Below are 16,820 nucleotides of genomic sequence, written 5' to 3'. Positions count from 1 at the left end.
AATACATTTATATATTTTATCAATAATTAAACTCTCAGATGAAGTTTGTTCATTTTTCCATGTTTGTGCCAATGAGATTCTGACTGCAGTGCTTATATGTGTTATGAGGAAGAGCGTTTGTTTGGTATAAGATCTTTTCCAAATTCCTAAGAGTAAACCTTCTGGTGTGTATTCTATCCTCTCTTTTATAATTTTGGTGAGCCAATTATGAGTTGTTTTCCATATTCTTTGAATTTTGGGACTCTCTTGTTTCATTTACATCCAGTTTAGCATAAGATTGTTTCATCTGTCTTTCCATTTGCAACTGAAGCACAGAAAGACTTGATTTTGGTTTCTTTACATAAATGGAAAAGCACTCTGTAACATTAAATTGTGAGAGATCTGTTTTAACACACAACGCACAGAGCTATTAATTTTTAAATCCATGTTCAGGAGTGGTGCCTCTCAGAGTTACTGCTCTTAAGCCTGGTTTCTCCCAGTCTGTACGTGTCCTTTTGGTTTTTCTTGCCCAAGTGTAAGACTTTACTTTCTCTACGTTGAATTTCATTTTGTTAGATGGGGCGCATGGTTGAAGCCTGTCCAGATCCATCTGGATCATGAACCTATCTTCTAGATTGTTAGCTATGCCTGTCACCTTAATATCATCTGCAAATTTAAGTTCCCCTTCTATTCCCTCATCTAAGTACAGTGGTACCTCTACTTAAGAACTTAATTCATTCTGTGACCAGGTTCTTAAGTAGAAAAGTTTGTAAGTAGAAGCAATTTTCCCCCTAGGAATCAATGTAAAAGCAAATAATGCATGCAAACCCATTAGGAAAGAAATAAAAGCTCGGAATTTGGGTGGGAGGAAGAGGAGGAGGAAGAAGAGGAGGAAAAGAGTCACTGTCAAAGGAAGAAGGTGAGGTGTGGGGAATCAAAAAAATCCAAAACTTTAAGGCTTAAAAAAAAAAAGGAGGGACTCTTAGGCGGCGAGGAGGAGCATGTGCCTCCCATACACTTGGCGTGAGGCTGCCTCCCATACACTGCGCCAGAGAGAGAAACCCAGGTGGGCAAGAGGAGGGAACCTCCCACTCCTTTGACTGAAAGGCTGCTGCTGCTACCTGCTTCCTCTTCCTTCCCATGCTGAAGGGTTCCCCTCTCCTTTCGCTCGCTCACTTTGTAGCCGGTGCCTTTCCTTCACTGCGGTGACTGCTCGGTTTGGCTGAAGCTGAGTTGATTTGGACAGGGCAAAGCGCCCCCTTTTGCTCGGGGAGGCAACCTTGCACCGGGTATGTGGGAGGCAGCGCGAGGGAGTCACCGCAGCGAAGTGGTTTATTCACTCTTCAAGCCCCCAGAGAAAGGAAAATGCTTTATTCGCTCTGGACTGCCAAAGCCTCCTTAAGCGCCACCGAAAGGCTCCTCTGGCAGCCCAGAAAAGCCCAAAATGGCCTGGATTAAAGGGGGAATGGCAGGAAACCGGTCAGGCCTTGTGCCACTCTCAAATTTCCTGGGAAATTTTTCCAGGCTCAGGTTCTTAAGTAGAAAATGGTTCTTAACAAGAGGCAAAAAGATCTTGAACACCCGGTTCTTATCTAGTAAAGTTCTTAAGTAGAGGCGTTCTTAAGTAGAGGTACCACTGTAGTTCATAATGTTTTTGAATAGGTATACAATTACTTAATGGTGAATTAATTAGTAGCATACAGTTCCCTGCTTGACCACGGGGTTGGACTAGAAAACCTCCAAGATCCCTTCTACATGAGTTATTCTGAGTCCTCGGAGAGGGGCGGCACATATTGTAAGTAAGTAAGTAAGTAAGTAAGTAAGTAAGTAAGTAAGTAAGTAAGTAAGTAAGTAAGTAAGTAAGTAAGTAAGTAAGTAAGTAAACAAACAAACAAGCAAACAAACAAACAAATAATTCTTGTTTTTATTTTAAGGGTTTTTTTTTTAGGTTGGGAGTTGGTTGGCATACTGTACATATCTGATAAATAAGAAAGAATAAAGCTTTGGAATTTATGTCATTACATTGTCCCATGTCTTAATTGTGTTTTACTTGCATTTGTATTTCCTTATATAGGATGCCGTCTGGTACTTTGCTGTGCCTAGTAGCGAGCTCCTAAAGAGGCCGGGAAACAGATTTGACAAGGCAGGAGAGCATCTGGTCCTTTGGGGCCAGGCAGCTGAGAACCACGTGCCCGGGAGTCTGTCCTCAGCAACCCCTCCCAAAATCTCCTTGGAGCAAGGACCTTTTTTTCCTTTGGGGGTGGGGAGAGAAGAACCCTCCGCAGATAAAATCTACTTCTGCCCTGGGCCAGATCTTGGATCTCTCCTCCTCCTGCATTTGCCCCACTTTGTTCCAAAAGGCTCAGTCAACAAGCAAGTGTGATCACCATTATCATCATCATCATCATCTCCTCCTCCTCTTCCTCCTCTCCCCCCCATTTGCTCCAAAGTTGCTCCAAAGACAGCTGGCTCCAGAGGGAAGCCTCCTCCTGGGAGACGGAAGGGGCCATTTGTTCAAGTGGAACCCAAGAACAGGAGCAGCCGGTGGGCTCCCAGCAGCTGTTCTTTAGAGTAGAGAGGCATGTGAGGCCTCTGTCCTCAGTCCCAGCTGCCTTCCCTCCCCAGCATACCCAGGGCCTGGCCTTGTCTCCCCAGTCTCCCAGGCAGCCCTCAGGGGGGTAGGAGCTGCTTTCCTCCCAATGGGCTCTTTAGCTGCCAAGTTCCTCCTGCCCACCGTCAGCAGCCTGGTTTTCCTCCCCACCATCAGCATCGCAGCCAAGAGGCAGTTCCACATGGAGGCCATGGTCTACTTCTTCACCATGTTCTTTGTCTTGGTAAGTCCTCCTTCCCACTAACCCTTTTAGCAAAGAATTCTCATTCATGAAAAAGAGAGAGGGCGAGTGTGTATTCTTGGGGGAATTGAGACATTTCCCCCAGGCTTATATAGTTTTATGTATGGTGTGCTTGTGTTGTATGGTTTTATATAATGGGCTTTTAGTTATTTCTTCTTCTTTTAACTATTAAATTTGTTTATTGTATACTGTTTTCTTATTGTGAGTCACCCCAAGTTTGCAGAGAGGGGCGGCATACAAATCTAATAAATTATTATTATTATTATTATTATTATTATTATTATTATTACTATTACTATTATTATAATACTATTACTATTATTACTATTATTATTACTATTATTACTATTATTACTATTACTATTATTATTATTATTATTATTATTATTATTATTATTATTATTATTGGATGAAAATAATGTATGTAACTGCTGTGTGCTTTTTTTCATCTATCTTTTTCTCACAATATATTTACTTAATATCTCCCCCCCTGTAATAACACTCATCTGAGGCTTGTTCTTTTTGCTGTAACAGGCTACGATTGTTAAATTCTGGATGAGTCTCAGAAGGGCGGCATAGAAATCTGATAGATAGATATTATTATTATTATTATTATTATTATTATTATTATTATTATTATTATTAATTAGGTAGGTAGGTAGGTAGGTAGGTAGGTAGGTAGGTAGGTAGGTAGATAGATAGATAGATAGATAGATAGATAGATAGATAGATTTTGAACCAAGTCTCAGTTCAACCAGGGACCTTTGCCTTTCATGCTCTGAAAAAAAGCAAGTTGTTTAACAGCCTAGGGAAATCCTTTACATACAAGAAGGGAAATCCCAGCACGAATCCCAGCGATCGGTTAGGTCCCACAGAGTCGGCCTTCTTCGGGTCCCGTCGATTAAACAATGTCATCTGGCGGGACCCAGGGGAAGAGCCTTCTCTGTGGGGGGCCCAACCCTCTGGAACCAGCTCCACCCTGAGATTAGGATTGCCCCCACCCTCTCTGCCTTTCGTAAACTCCTTAAGACCCACCTCTGCCGTCAGGCATGGGGGAACTAAAACACCTCCCCCTTGCCCATGCTGTTTTGTTGATTGATTGACTGTGTGCCTGTTTTTTATATATATTGGGATTATTTTATGAAATTACTAATTTTAAATTGTAATTAGATTGGTGGGCATTGGATTTGTTATTGTGTACTGTTTTTTTAATTATTGTTGTGAGCTGCCCCGAGCTTTCGGAGAGGGGCGGCATATAAATCCAATAAATCTAATCTAATCTAATCTAAATACCAAGGATAGTTTTACAGAAGGTTTTTGGTGCCACTAGAAGCAACCAGGTACATAGGGTTTCCTGCCTAAGCAGGGGGTTGGACTAGAAGACCTCCAAGGTCCTTTCCAACTCTTCTGCTTTATTTGGTGTTGCAGGATGTTCATAGGCGAAGTTTTCGTGGAAACCATTTCAACTCTTTAACTCTCTCCCTCCCTCCCTCTCACACATCTATCTATCTATCTATCTATCTATCTATCTATCTATCTATCTATCTATCTATCTATCTATCTATCTATCTATCTATCTATCTATCTATCTATCTATCCATCCATCCATCCATCCACCCACCCACCCACCCACCCACCCACCCACCCACCCACCTATCTTTCTCCCCAGTGCATTGGTTGGAGCTCTTTCCAAAACAGTAGTCTGCACATCTGAGAGAAATGGAACAGAAAACTGTTAACATACAGTTCCTGCATAGTGGTGACTCCTTTTTTTATCCATTAAAACACCCAACTGTTTATTTCTGAAGAAGGCCTCTGGTCCAGGTGGGTCAGGAGCATGCAAACCTAATTAAAGGATTTTTTAAAAAACAGTCAAGCCAGGCAAGGAGCTGGAGGGCAAGTTCTGCCTGGGTTTCTGGAGGGCAAGTTCAAGTTCTGCATGGGTTAACATTCTCGTTTCAGAACTGCTTTCAGTTTCCAATGACATAAATTGCAAAGTATCTTACAACTCACCTCTGTCCTCTGAGCTTTTGTCCACAGATGATCAGGATCTTTTCTGCCATGGCACCAACTCTCTGGAATAACCTGACAAAGTAAAGGGCAACTTCCGATGCAACTTTTTAAAATTGCAATTTTTTATCACAGAAACTCTGGAAATAAACAAGCCACTGTTTCCCACCAGGTCTGCCATGCTTGTGAAGGCCCCGGGCTCACCTTCCTTTGTTTCATGAAGTACGATCTGCTGCAATATTTCAGCATCTTTGGAACCGCCTTATCCATGTGGGTCTCACTGATTGGTAAGCCAGAAGGGCTGTTTCTTTTGAGTAGGTGTGTGTGTTGGGGAGAGAGGCTCTAAGGACATCTGAAGGAGAAGGGAACAACCCAAACTGCCTAGGATATTCTTTGCAATCTTTCTCTAGTCTACGGCCCCTTTCAACACGGTTGTTCTCTATTTTGGAAAATAAAATATGCCAGACCACAAAACAAAGCAGATTGTGGAAGCAACACAAACCCACCCCTCTCAGATGGAGTGCCCTTATCTCTAAGCCAGTGGTTCTCAACCTGGGGGTCGGGACCCCTTTGGGGGTCAAACAACCGTTTCACAGGGGTTGCCTAAGACCATGAGAAAAGGTAAATTTCTAAATTTCTATTCTGCCGCCCTGCTCAAAAAAAATAAAGGGAGCACTTAAACAACACAATATAACTCCAAGATAAATCAAAGTATCTTAAGTAACCATAAGTCTAGCCCCAATTCTCCCAACAGAGCTTGAAGCTGATTGGCAGGTAGGTCAGAGGGACACCCCCACTGTCAACGCCTGATTAGTTGGATTGTAAAAATATACTGCTCAAAAAAATAAAGGGAACACTTAAACAATTCGATATAACTCCAAGATAAATCAAACTTCTGTGAAATCAAACTATTCAGTTAGGAAGCAACACTGATGGACAATCAATTTCACATGTTGTTGTGGACATTCACCTTTGTACAGAACAAAGTATTCCAGGAGGATATTTCACTCATTCAGATCTAGGATGTGATATTTGAGTGTTCCCTTTATTTCTTCGAGCAGTATATTTTTACAATCCAACTAATCAGGCGTTGACAGTGGGGGTGTCCCTCTGACCTCCCTGCCAATCAGCTTCAAGCTCTGTTGGGAGAATTGGTGCTAGACTTATGGTTGTGGGTCACTACAGCATGAGTAACCGTATTAAAGGGTCGCGGCATTAGAAAGGTTGAGAACCACTGCTCTAAGCCAAAGCCAGGATCCGCGTTAGGTCTTCAAGGTCCATCTAAAAGAGGGATCTGAGTTGGGGCTGTTGGGTGCTGCTGTTCCTAAGGAAAGTCATGTTTCCTGGGTCCAATCGTGTAGCCTTGTCTAAGAGACATGCTGATTCTATCTGATCACATAGGACGGAAGAAAGAAGGGAAGAAGAAAGAGTGCCTCAAGTCCCTGAGCTCTGCTCTAGGTTTTATTTATTTATTTACCAGCGGCTTTCGATACCATCGACCATGGTATCCTTCTGCGCCGGCTGGAGTGGGAGTGGGGGGCACTGCTTTGCAGTGGTTCTCCTCCTACCTCTCCGGTCGGTCGCAGTCGGTTTGGGTCGGTGGGGGTCAGAGGTCGACCCTGAGGGCTCTCCCTTGTGGGGTGCCTCAGGGGTCGGTCCTCTCCCCCCTACTATTTAATATCTACATGAAACCGCTGGGTGAGATCATCCAGGGGCATGGGTGAGGTATCATCAGTATGCCGATGATACCCAGCTGTACATCTCCACCCCATGTCGAGTCAACGAAGCAGTGGAAGTGATGTGCCAGTGCCTGGAGGCTGTTAGGGTCTGGATGGGTGTCAACAGACTCAAACTCAACCCTGATAAGACGGAGTGGCTGTGGGTTTTGCGTCCCAGGGACAATTCCATCTGTCTGTCCATAACCCTGGGGGGGAATTATTGACCCCCTCAGAGAGGGTCCGCAACTTGGGCGTCCTCCTCGATCCACAGCTTAGAGAACCATCTTTCAGCTGTGGTGAGGGGGCGTTTGCCCAGGTCCGCCTGGTGTACCAGTTGTGGCCCTATCTGGACCGGGACTCACTGCTCACAGTCACTCATGCCCTCATCACCTCGAGGTTCGACTACTGTAATGCTCTCTACATGGGGCTACCTTTGAAGAGTGTTCGGAAACTTCAGATCATGCAGAATGCAGCTGCGAGAGCAATCATGGGCTTCCCTAGGTATGCCCATGTTACACCAACACTCCACAGTCTGCATTGGTTGCCGATCAGTTTCCGGTCACAATTCAAAGTGTTGGTTATGACCTATAAAGCCCTTCATGGCATCGGACCAGACTATCTCCGGGACCACCTTCTGCCACACGAATCTCAGCAACTGGTTAGGTCCCACAGAGTTGGCTTTCTCCGGGTCCCGTCGACTAAACAATGTCATTTGGTGGGACCAGCTCCCCCCGGAGATTAGAGTTGCCCCCACCCTCCTTGCCTTTCGTAAACTCCTTAAAACCTACCTCTGCTGTCAGGCATGGGGGAATTGAGACATCTCCCCCTCGCCTATACAGTTTATGCATGGTTTAAGTTTAAGTTTAAGTTTAATCAGATTTGTATGCTGCCCCTCTCCGCAGACTCGGGGCGGCTCACAGCAATAGCAATACAATGTAAGACAAATCCAATATTTAAATTAATTAAAAAAAAAACACCACAAGTTAAAAACCAATCATACACACTAGCGTACCATGCATAAATTTTATAAGCCTAGGGGGAAGGAACATGTCAATTCCCCCATGCCTGATGACAGAGGTGGGTTTTAAGGAGCTTACGAAAGGCTAGGAGGGTGGGGGCAACTCTGATATCTGGGGGGAGTTGGTTCCAAAGGGTCGGGGCCGCCACAGAGAAGGCTCTTCCCCTGGGTCCCGCCAACCGACATTGCTTAGTTGACGGGACCCGGAGAAGGCCAAAGTTATAGAGTGCAAAAAATATAGGAAATAATTAAGATGATATTCCATCAGGTCAGTTATGGTTATGTTTGTGTGTATGTTTTTGCTTTTTAATAAGGGTTTTTTTAGTGACTTTTAAATTTATTTATTTATTAGATTTGTTGTATATTGTTTTATTGTTGTTGTGAGCCTCCGAGTCTACGGAGAGGGGCGGCATACAAATCTAATGAATGAATGAATGAATGAATGAATGAATGAATGAATGACCTTACACAATTTCTGACAGATGGCACTCCAGTTTCTTCTTGAAAGCCTCCAGTGATGAATCTCCCACAACTTCTGAAGGCAACTTTTGTTGAGTGGTTGATTCCACTGTTAGAGATTTCTCGTTATTTCCAGATTGACTATCTCCCTGTTTAGTTTCCATTAATTATTCCTTATCTGGCCTTCACTGTGGCAGCCCCTGATATTAAAACCTTGGAGGTTCCCCATTAGCCTCCCTTTCTCCAACTGGCTCCACGGAAGCACCAACCAGATCTAACCAACCTTTTATTATTATTTTTTAATCAGATCAACTAGGTGCTGTTCCAAGGAACTTTTAAAAGCGTACTGGTAAGAGTTGCAATTTTAAATGACGTTGTCCTTCAATTCTTGTCATTTTATTAGCTCTGGCAGAGTTTGACGAACCCAAACGATCAACTTTGGTGATGTTTGGAGTGCTTACCATAGCTGTCAGGATCTACCAGGACCGATGGGGATATGGTGTCTACTCTGGACCGATTGGCACAGCAGTTCTCATCATAACGGTCAAATGGGTGAGGCCACATTTTTGTCATAGTACAAAAGGGCTGGCACAGAAGAGTCACTTTGATTGAAATCTAAGAACTTAAGAATAGAATTTAGACTAACATGTTGACTTAATGATTTAAGAATATATTCTTTTTTCTGTATTAAAAATTAACTTCTAAAAAGAGAGGGGTAATTGTAACCCCTACTATGTGTTTAAATGTTTGTATGTCTGTATGTTTTTTTAATGAAAAAATTAATAAAGTATTTTTTTTAAAAAAGGAATAGAATTTAAAAATAAAAGTATCCCAATTTCAGGGAGGGATTAGTTTCCTGATAAAAGTGTGGATAGGATACTCCCAATCACCACCAACTACCGTTCTATTAGAACAGTGTCCTACTGTGGCTTCATTTCATGAATGGGCAACATTTGCAGCTTTTGCAGCCCCCAGTGGTGTCCTCTGAGCAATTAATCAAACTAGAAGCAAAAATGATCATCTAGAACAGGGGTGTCAAACTCAAGGCCCAGGGGACAGATGCAGCCTGCAGGGTCCTTACATCTGGCCCATGGGACTGCTTTGGAAACAGCCAAGGGACAGCCCCTGGTGTGCCTGCCAGAGAAAATGGAGCTGGGGAGGGCCATGTTTTCTCTGGCAAAGAGTTGCAGGTGGCCCTCACAGCCGAAAATTATTATTATTTATTATTATTTATTATATTTGTATGCCGCCCCTCTCCGCAGACTCGGGGCGGCTCACAGCAATGATAAAAACAATATACAGTAACAAATCTAATATTAAAGTTTAAAATAACAATTTTACATTAAAAAGCCTAAAACCCCCAGTATATATATATAGCTGAAGGGATTGGATACTGTAGCCTAGAGGATAATTCTCTGCCTTACAAGGCAAAGGTTGCAGGTTCAAGTCCCAGTGGGGTATGGCTAGCTGATGAGGCCAATATAAGGCCGAAATAGATCTATCCTAGTCTCCCTTAATTTTCAAATTCAGCAAAAAAAAAAAACATGTGACACATACAGATAGAATTGTCGGCTATCAATAAAATTAACTGCCTTGGAAATGGCCCTGGGTTGGGCCGAGAGGCAAATAAGGAGCTGTGATGTTCCTTCAATACACCAGGGTGATTCGACACAAAAATATGTAACCCTTCCCTGGTACAGAGCTGAAGGGATTGGATACTGTAGCCTAGAGGATAATTCTCTGCCTTACAAGGCAAAGGTTGCAGGCTCAAGTCCCAGTGGGTATGGCTAGCTGATGAGGCCAAAATAAGGCCGAAATAGATCTATCCTAGTCTCCCTTAATTTTCAAATTCAGCAAAAAAACCATGTGACACACACACATGTATGTATGATATGTTTGTGTGTATGTATGTATGTATATATATATATGATGGTCTTGGTATATTCGGGTTTCTTCCCATGTATATGTATATATATAAAAGCATACACACAAACATATCATACATACAGCTACATAGGCAGGGGGGATGTCTCAGTTCCCCCATGCCTGACGGCAGAGGTGGGTTTTAAGAAGTTTACGAAAGGCCATGGGCGAGGGCCATGGGCAGCCCTCCCAAGCTCTGTTTAGCTGACCTCAGGAGCCCATTTTTGCTGACTGAGAGCTTGGGCCACCACAGGCACTCCAACATGAGTGATGTTGAGTTGGGCACGCCCGCCCTGGCCATGCCCCCTCCCCCTAAGATCAAACAAAACCCTGATATGCCCCTCAATGAAATTGAGTTTGACACCCATGATCTAGAATACATCTCATTGTTAGGGTGGGGGAAAGGCTCAGAACTGAAATAAATTTCAAAATGATCTTGATTGGACCAAGAAAAAGATGATAATCAAAAAACTAGGAATGGTGAAGAGAGAATGAAGTCCGGGAGATGTTTCACCATTAGAAAAGAGGCTTGAATGGGGGAACATGACGGTATTCTCTAATTATCAGAAAAAATGCTGTAGTGAGAAAGGCCACCATCAATGTCTTTTCCAGGATAATGGATTTAGATGATAGGAAGTACATTCTACTGGGAGAAGTGGAAGGAACTTTCTAACAGAATGGATGATTTGAGCTTGGAATTATAATTCCTTCTTTGAATGTCTTCAAGTGGGAACCTGGTATGTCCAGCAGGTTTCATTGGGGGCCTGCAAAGAGCAGTGTAGCCTTGGGGTGGAGCTCCAACTTAAGGACTTCACAAATTAACCCACTCCCATATATTAGCCCCACCCCATTCCCAACTTAGCAAAATTGAACAGAAACTGAATTCTCTTAGCAGGTAATAAAAAGTCCTAACTGGCAACCCCACTGGACCCCACATTTCAGCGTAACTCTATATTCTAATAAGATTTGGAGGGATACAAAATATGTCCCTACAAGTAAAACTGCTTGATGGAATTCTTTATGTGTCACCACGGTTTAATTGGACTGGAGAAAAAAGTCTAAGCAATGTCGTTTGGTGGGACCCAGAAGAGCCTTCTCTGTGGCGGCCCCGACCCTCTGGAACCAGCTCCCCCAGATATCAGAGTTGTCCCCACCCTCCTTGCCTTTCGCAAGCTCCTTAAAACCCACCTCTGTCGTCAGGCATGGGGGAATTGAAATTTCACTTCTCCCTAGGCTTATAGAATTTATACATGGTATGCTTGTATGTATGAGTGGTTCTTTAAATTGGGGTTTTTTAGATTATTTTTAATATTAGATTTGTTTTCATTGTCTTTTCATTGTTGTTAGCCGCCCCGAGTCTTTGGAGAGGGGCGGCATACAAATCTAATTAATGAATGAATGAATGAATGAACCAACCAACCAACCAACCAACCAACCAACCAACCAACCAACCAACCAACCAACCAACCAACCAACCAGCAATCTCTCTTCTCTCTCCAGCTGCAAAAGATGAAGGAGAAGAAAGGGCTTTATCCAGATAAGAGCGTCTACACGCAGCAGGTCGGGCCCGGTTTCTGCTTTGGGGCCTTGGCTGTAATGCTGAGGTTTTTCTTTGAGGTAGGTAAGGTTGTCCGGTCAAAACGCAAAAAAGTATTTAGTCAGACACCAATTGTGCAAGTTCTCCCACTTAAAAAGATGAGAGAGGCCTGTAATTGACATCATAGGTAGACCTCAACCATGAGAGACAACATGAGAAAACACATCCAGAAAATCACATTGTCTGATTTTTAACGAATTTCTTTGCAAATTATGGTGGAAAATAAGTATTTGGTCACCTATAAACAAGCAAGATTTCTGGCTCTCACAGACCTGTAACTTCTTCTTTAAGAGGTTCCTCTGTCCCCACTCATTACCTGTAGGAATGGCACCTGTTTAAGTTTGTTAAATGTGATTTTCTGGATGTATTTTCTCATGTTGTCTCTCATAGTTGAGGTCTACCTATGATGTCAATTACAAGCCTCTCTCATCTTTTTAAGTGGGAGAACTTGCACAATTGGTGTCTGATTAAATACTCCCCCCCCCACTGTAGGTCAGCACTGTAACCACTACTATGTTTAAAAGGAAGGAATATCAAAATTACTTGTAAGAATTGGATGTGAAAACAGGGTTGGAGGAAACAAACCTGTAAAGCTGCAAACATCACAGATAACATTTCAGAATAATCTCCCATAGAATGACGCAAAAGACAAGAAAGGTTGTAGAAATTACAATCTGGGAAGGTCCTGTTAGTAGGAAAGGAGACTAGAATGAGCAGTAATACTTTGCATGGTGCATCAGGCTTGAAGTCAAGATGTTTCTTATTTATTTGCACAAGGTGAGCATTCTGGTTATTTGAAAACTACCTGCTCAGTTGAGGTGAGCGGCCAGGCTTGACCAGGAGTGGCTGGGAGTGGTGGGGCCAGGCATGGCAAAGAGAGGCTGGGCCAGATGAGATGCAGTGCAGTCAGGCGGTAGGGAAAGCAAGTAGGATGCTTGGCTGCATAGCTAGAGGTATGACAAGCAGGAAGAGGGAGATTATGATCCTGCTATATAGAGCGCTGGTGAGACCACATTTGGAATAATACTGTGTCCAGTTCTGGAGACCTCACCTACAAAAAGATATTGACAAAATTGAACGGGTTCAAAGACAGGCTACAAGAATAGTGGAAGGTCTTAAGCATAAAACGTATCAGGAAAGACTTAATGAACTCAATCTGTATAGTCTGGAGCAGTGTTTCCCAACCTTGGCCACTTGAAGATATCTGGACTCCAACTCCCAGAATTCCCCAGTCAGCAAATGCTGGCTGGGGAATTCTGGGAGTTGAAGTCCAAATAACTTCAAGTGGCCAAGGTTGGGAAACACTGGTCTGGAGGACAAAAGGAAAAGGGGGGACATGATGGAAACATTTAAATATGTCAAAGGGTTAAATAAGGTCCAGGAGGGAAGTGTTTTTAATAGGAAAGTGAACACAAGAACAAAGGGACACAATCTGAAGTTAGTTGGGGAAAAGATCAAAAGCAACATGAGAAAATATTATTTTACTGAAAGAGTAGTAGATCCTTGGAACAAACTTCCAGCAAACGTGGTAGATAAATCCACAGTAACTGAATTTAAACATGCCTGGGATAAACATAGATCCACCCTAAGATAAAATACAGAAAATAGTATAAGGGCAGACTAGATGGACCATGAGGTCTTTTTCTGCCGTCAGTCTTCTATGTTTCTATGCCTTTCACATGAGTGATGTCCAGAGGGCTACATCCCACCCAGTCATATGACCACCCAGTTCCCGGATAAGGAACCGGTTGTTAGATTATTTGAATCTCACCACTGGTTAAATGTTTTCTGCATATGGATTTTTGACAGCTGGATGAAGCTTTTTTTTTTCCATTCCACAAATGCAGCAGAGATCCAGAATACAGAGAATAAGGTGTGGGCTTTGTTGATGCTGATGTTGACCAATTCTGCCTTTTCCTAGGACTGGGATTACACCTATGTACATAGCTTCTACCACTGTGCTCTGGCCATGTCTTTTGTCCTCCTGCTGCCCAAAGTCAACAAGAAAGCCGGCCAAGGAGGAGCCCCTGCGAAATTGGACTGCTCTACTCTCTGCGTCTGCGTGTGAGCGCTCAGCCCCTGGTGTGAGGATCAAGGGACTTTCTCCAGGCCTGCAGATGCAACTAAAAGCAGCACCATGGGCAATGTTTGGTAGGTCTGAATTTTGCAGCCTATCCAATTCTGGGTTCCTGGATTCTCCATTGGCAGCACGCTCGTCTCGGCTCAAATGTTATGCAGGTCTGCTTTGCTCTTAAGTGATTCGAATGGTAGGGACTCAAGTTGGCTTCTGAAGTACCAGTTGCATATAAATCTATTAAAGGAATAGCGCACTACATTACACTGCTTCTCCTTTACTTTTGCAGGCCAAAGTTAAACACACCAGGTTGCTGAAAGAAAGAAATGGCTTCCTTCTGCGGACTGGACTCAACCCAGTTCTTAGAGAAATCAATTAACGCCCTGGTATCTGGAGTGCATTAATCAACACTTGTTCACCTGCTCTGAGGGGTGCTTTGGAAAAAGGGGGGCATTCAGCCAGCACAAAATGCATTTGCTGGTTCTCAAATTTTGGGAGTTGAAATTCACAAGTCTTAAAGTTGCAAAGTTTGGGGACCCCCGCTCTAGAAAATAAAATGAATAATGCTTGAAAGCTAATGTTTTCCCAGAAACCTTGATTTTGTTTGCTAGTCTGTGGGAAGGAGGGTTAAGACCATTATGTGGAATGAAGCATTTTGGGATGTTCACTTAGGCTGTGAAAGTAGCAAGGAACACTTTAGATTGTTGCCTTTGAGTAAGTGATTATTTTGCGAGTGGCCATTTTAATCATGAAGGCACCTTTAGGACAATGCTCAAGATGTGCTTTCAAACTTCTGCGTGAGATGTTTCTATCATTTCACTGTTCTATAGCTGCTCACTTCTAGGATGCGGGTGAATTGGATGACCTGCTTGTTTTGAGTCCATTGATATGGGTATTGTTTTGAGGTTCTTGGAAAATCCTTGGTCAAGTCACGATTGTCAAGCCACTCCCACCCAGTTACATGACCATCAAGCCACATTCACAAAGTAAGTCATGCCCACAGTGTGGTAGTAAAATTTTTGGTAGCCCTTCACTGAGTATATACCAAATGAAGGGAGCGTGGTTTGAAGCTGGAGGCCTGTGGCTGTCTCTCTCCCCCCCCTCCGCAACAAAGCCACCCTCCAAACGTTCATTTTTCAGCTGCACCGAAGGAGGTCATCTGGGCTGATGGTTGACCTATCCAGATTCCCAAGAGGTCAGTAAGGGGCGAGTACAAGTGCACAAGAGTGCCTTCCGTCCCCTGTCCTATTGCTCTCCTATATCTCCTATACCTTTCTTCTATTCCTATATCTCTTCTTCTATTCTTTCCTTGATATGATCTATTACCATATCTTCTTTTCTATTATTTCTTAGATATATTTTACTATGAGTATCTCCTCTATAACCTTCATCATGTATTTTACTGTGTGTGTGTGTATATTCGACACAAAAATATGTAACCCTTCCCTGGTGCAGAGCTGAAGGGATTGGATACTGTAGCCTAGAGGATAATTCTCTGCCTTACAAGGCAAAGGTTGCAGGTTCAAGTCCCAGTGGGTATGGCTAGCTGATGAGGCCAAAATAAGGCCGAAATAGATCTAGTCTCTCTTAATTTTCAAATTCAGCAAAAAAACATGTGACATATATATATATATATATATATATATATATATATATATATATATATATATATATATATACACTGTATACACACACACACACACACACACACACCCAGCCATTTCTCACAAATGTTGAATTTATATTTACTGACAAAGAAATAAAGTTAAATATAAATTCAACAGTGTGTTGCAAAAGTGGCTGCCTGTGTATTTGGGTAGACAAGGCTGCCGGGATAGACCTGTCTGGGAAAGGGTGGGGGGGGAGGGGGGGGGGACACTTCCTCATAACTGGAAATGTCATCCTTCTCCAACATTGCCATCTTGTGGGGACAATGGAAATTGCAGACAAACCTCAGGGAGAAAAAGTGCCTCCTGAGGGTGCCAGCTGGGCTTTGCCATCAAGACTCAGTGCTACACCCCCCCCCCCCTTTTGTTGCGCAAAGAGGAGGGGATCCTGCAGCCCCACAAAACAAAGCAAAGGAGTTAGGCATCCAGCAACATAATGGCTCTGGACTTCGGCTGTTCTGGGGAAGTGAGTAGCAGCAGCTCTGCACCAGTCCATCCACTCTAAGGCCTAGGGATGACCTATCATCCTGTGAGAACCAGCTGGAGTCTGGCCCCAGATCCACTCCCCCTTGTCCTGTCGGGGAAGCAATGGAAGTGATGTGCTGGTGCCTGGAGGCTGTTGGGGTCTGGATGGGTGTCAACAGACTCAAGCTCAACCCAGATAAGATGGAGTGGCTGTGGGTTTTGCCTCCCAAGGACAATTCCATCTGTCTGTCCATCACCCTGGGGGGGGAGTCACTAAGCCCCTCAGAGAGGGTTCGCAACTTGGGCGTCCTCCTCGATCCACAGCTCACATTAGAGAAACATCTTTCAGCTGTGGCGAGGGGGGCGTTTGCCCACGTTCGCCTGGCGCACCAGTTGCGGCCCTATTTGGACCGGGAGTCACTGCTCTCAGTCACTCATGCCCTCATCACCTCGAGGCTCGACTACTGTAATGCTCTCTACATGGGGCTACCTTTGAAAAGTGTTCGGAAACTTCAGATCGTGCAGAATGCAGCTGCGAGAGCTATCATGGGCTTTCCTAAATTTGCCCATGTCACACCAACACTCCGCAGTCTGCACTGGTTGCCGATCAGTTTCCGGTCACAATTCAAAGTGTTGGTTATGACCTATAAAGCCCTTCATGGCACTGGACCAGAATATCTCCGGGACCGCCTTCTGCCGCACGAATCCCAGCGACCAGTTAGGTCCCACAGAGTTGGCCTTCTCCGGGTCCCGTCAACTAAACAATGTCGTTTGGCGGGACCCAGGGGAAGAGCCTTCTCTGTGGCGGCCCTGACCCTTTGGAACCAACTCCCCCCAGATATCAGAGTTGCCCCCACCCTCCTAGCCTTTTGTAAGCTCCTTAAAACCCACCTCTGTCGTCAGGCATGGGGGAATTGACATGTTCCTTCCCCCTAGGCTTATAAAATTTATGCATGGTACGCTAGTGTGTATGATTGGTTTTAACTTGTGGGGTTTTTTAAATTAATTTAAATATTGGATTTGTCTTACATAGTATTGCTATTGCTGTGAGCCGCCCC

General features: G+C 43.8%; 1 protein-coding gene across 1 annotated transcript; it reads left to right on the top strand.

Moving 5' to 3' along the window:
- Nucleotides 1–2,278: 2,278 nt before the first annotated feature.
- Nucleotides 2,279–13,881, top strand: MYMK (myomaker, myoblast fusion factor). Its single transcript, XM_070758218.1, has 5 exons — nucleotides 2,279–2,813; nucleotides 5,014–5,128; nucleotides 8,440–8,588; nucleotides 11,460–11,576; nucleotides 13,478–13,881. Exons 1-5 carry the CDS (start codon nucleotides 2,679–2,681, stop codon nucleotides 13,622–13,624), a joined length of 663 nt encoding a protein of 220 aa, XP_070614319.1. The 5' UTR covers nucleotides 2,279–2,678; the 3' UTR covers nucleotides 13,625–13,881.
- Nucleotides 13,882–16,820: the final 2,939 nt, after the last annotated feature.

The sequence above is a fragment of the Erythrolamprus reginae genome, chromosome 8 (assembly GCF_031021105.1).
Source record: "Erythrolamprus reginae isolate rEryReg1 chromosome 8, rEryReg1.hap1, whole genome shotgun sequence".
Taxonomy (NCBI): Eukaryota; Metazoa; Chordata; class Lepidosauria; order Squamata; family Dipsadidae; genus Erythrolamprus; species Erythrolamprus reginae.
This window is presented reverse-complemented; position numbering and strand designations above follow the sequence as displayed.

Bases quoted from the DNA above. Each gene is read 5' to 3' on its own strand.
- MYMK (XM_070758218.1), top strand. From the start codon at position 2,679: ATGGGCTCTTTAGCTGCCAAGTTCCTCCTGCCCACCGTCAGCAGCCTG. The intron at 5,129-8,439 runs GTAAGCCAGAAG...TCATTTTATTAG, and splicing joins CATGTGGGTCTCACTGATTG to CTCTGGCAGAGTTTGACGAA. The intron at 11,577-13,477 runs GTAGGTAAGGTT...GCCTTTTCCTAG, and splicing joins TGCTGAGGTTTTTCTTTGAG to GACTGGGATTACACCTATGT.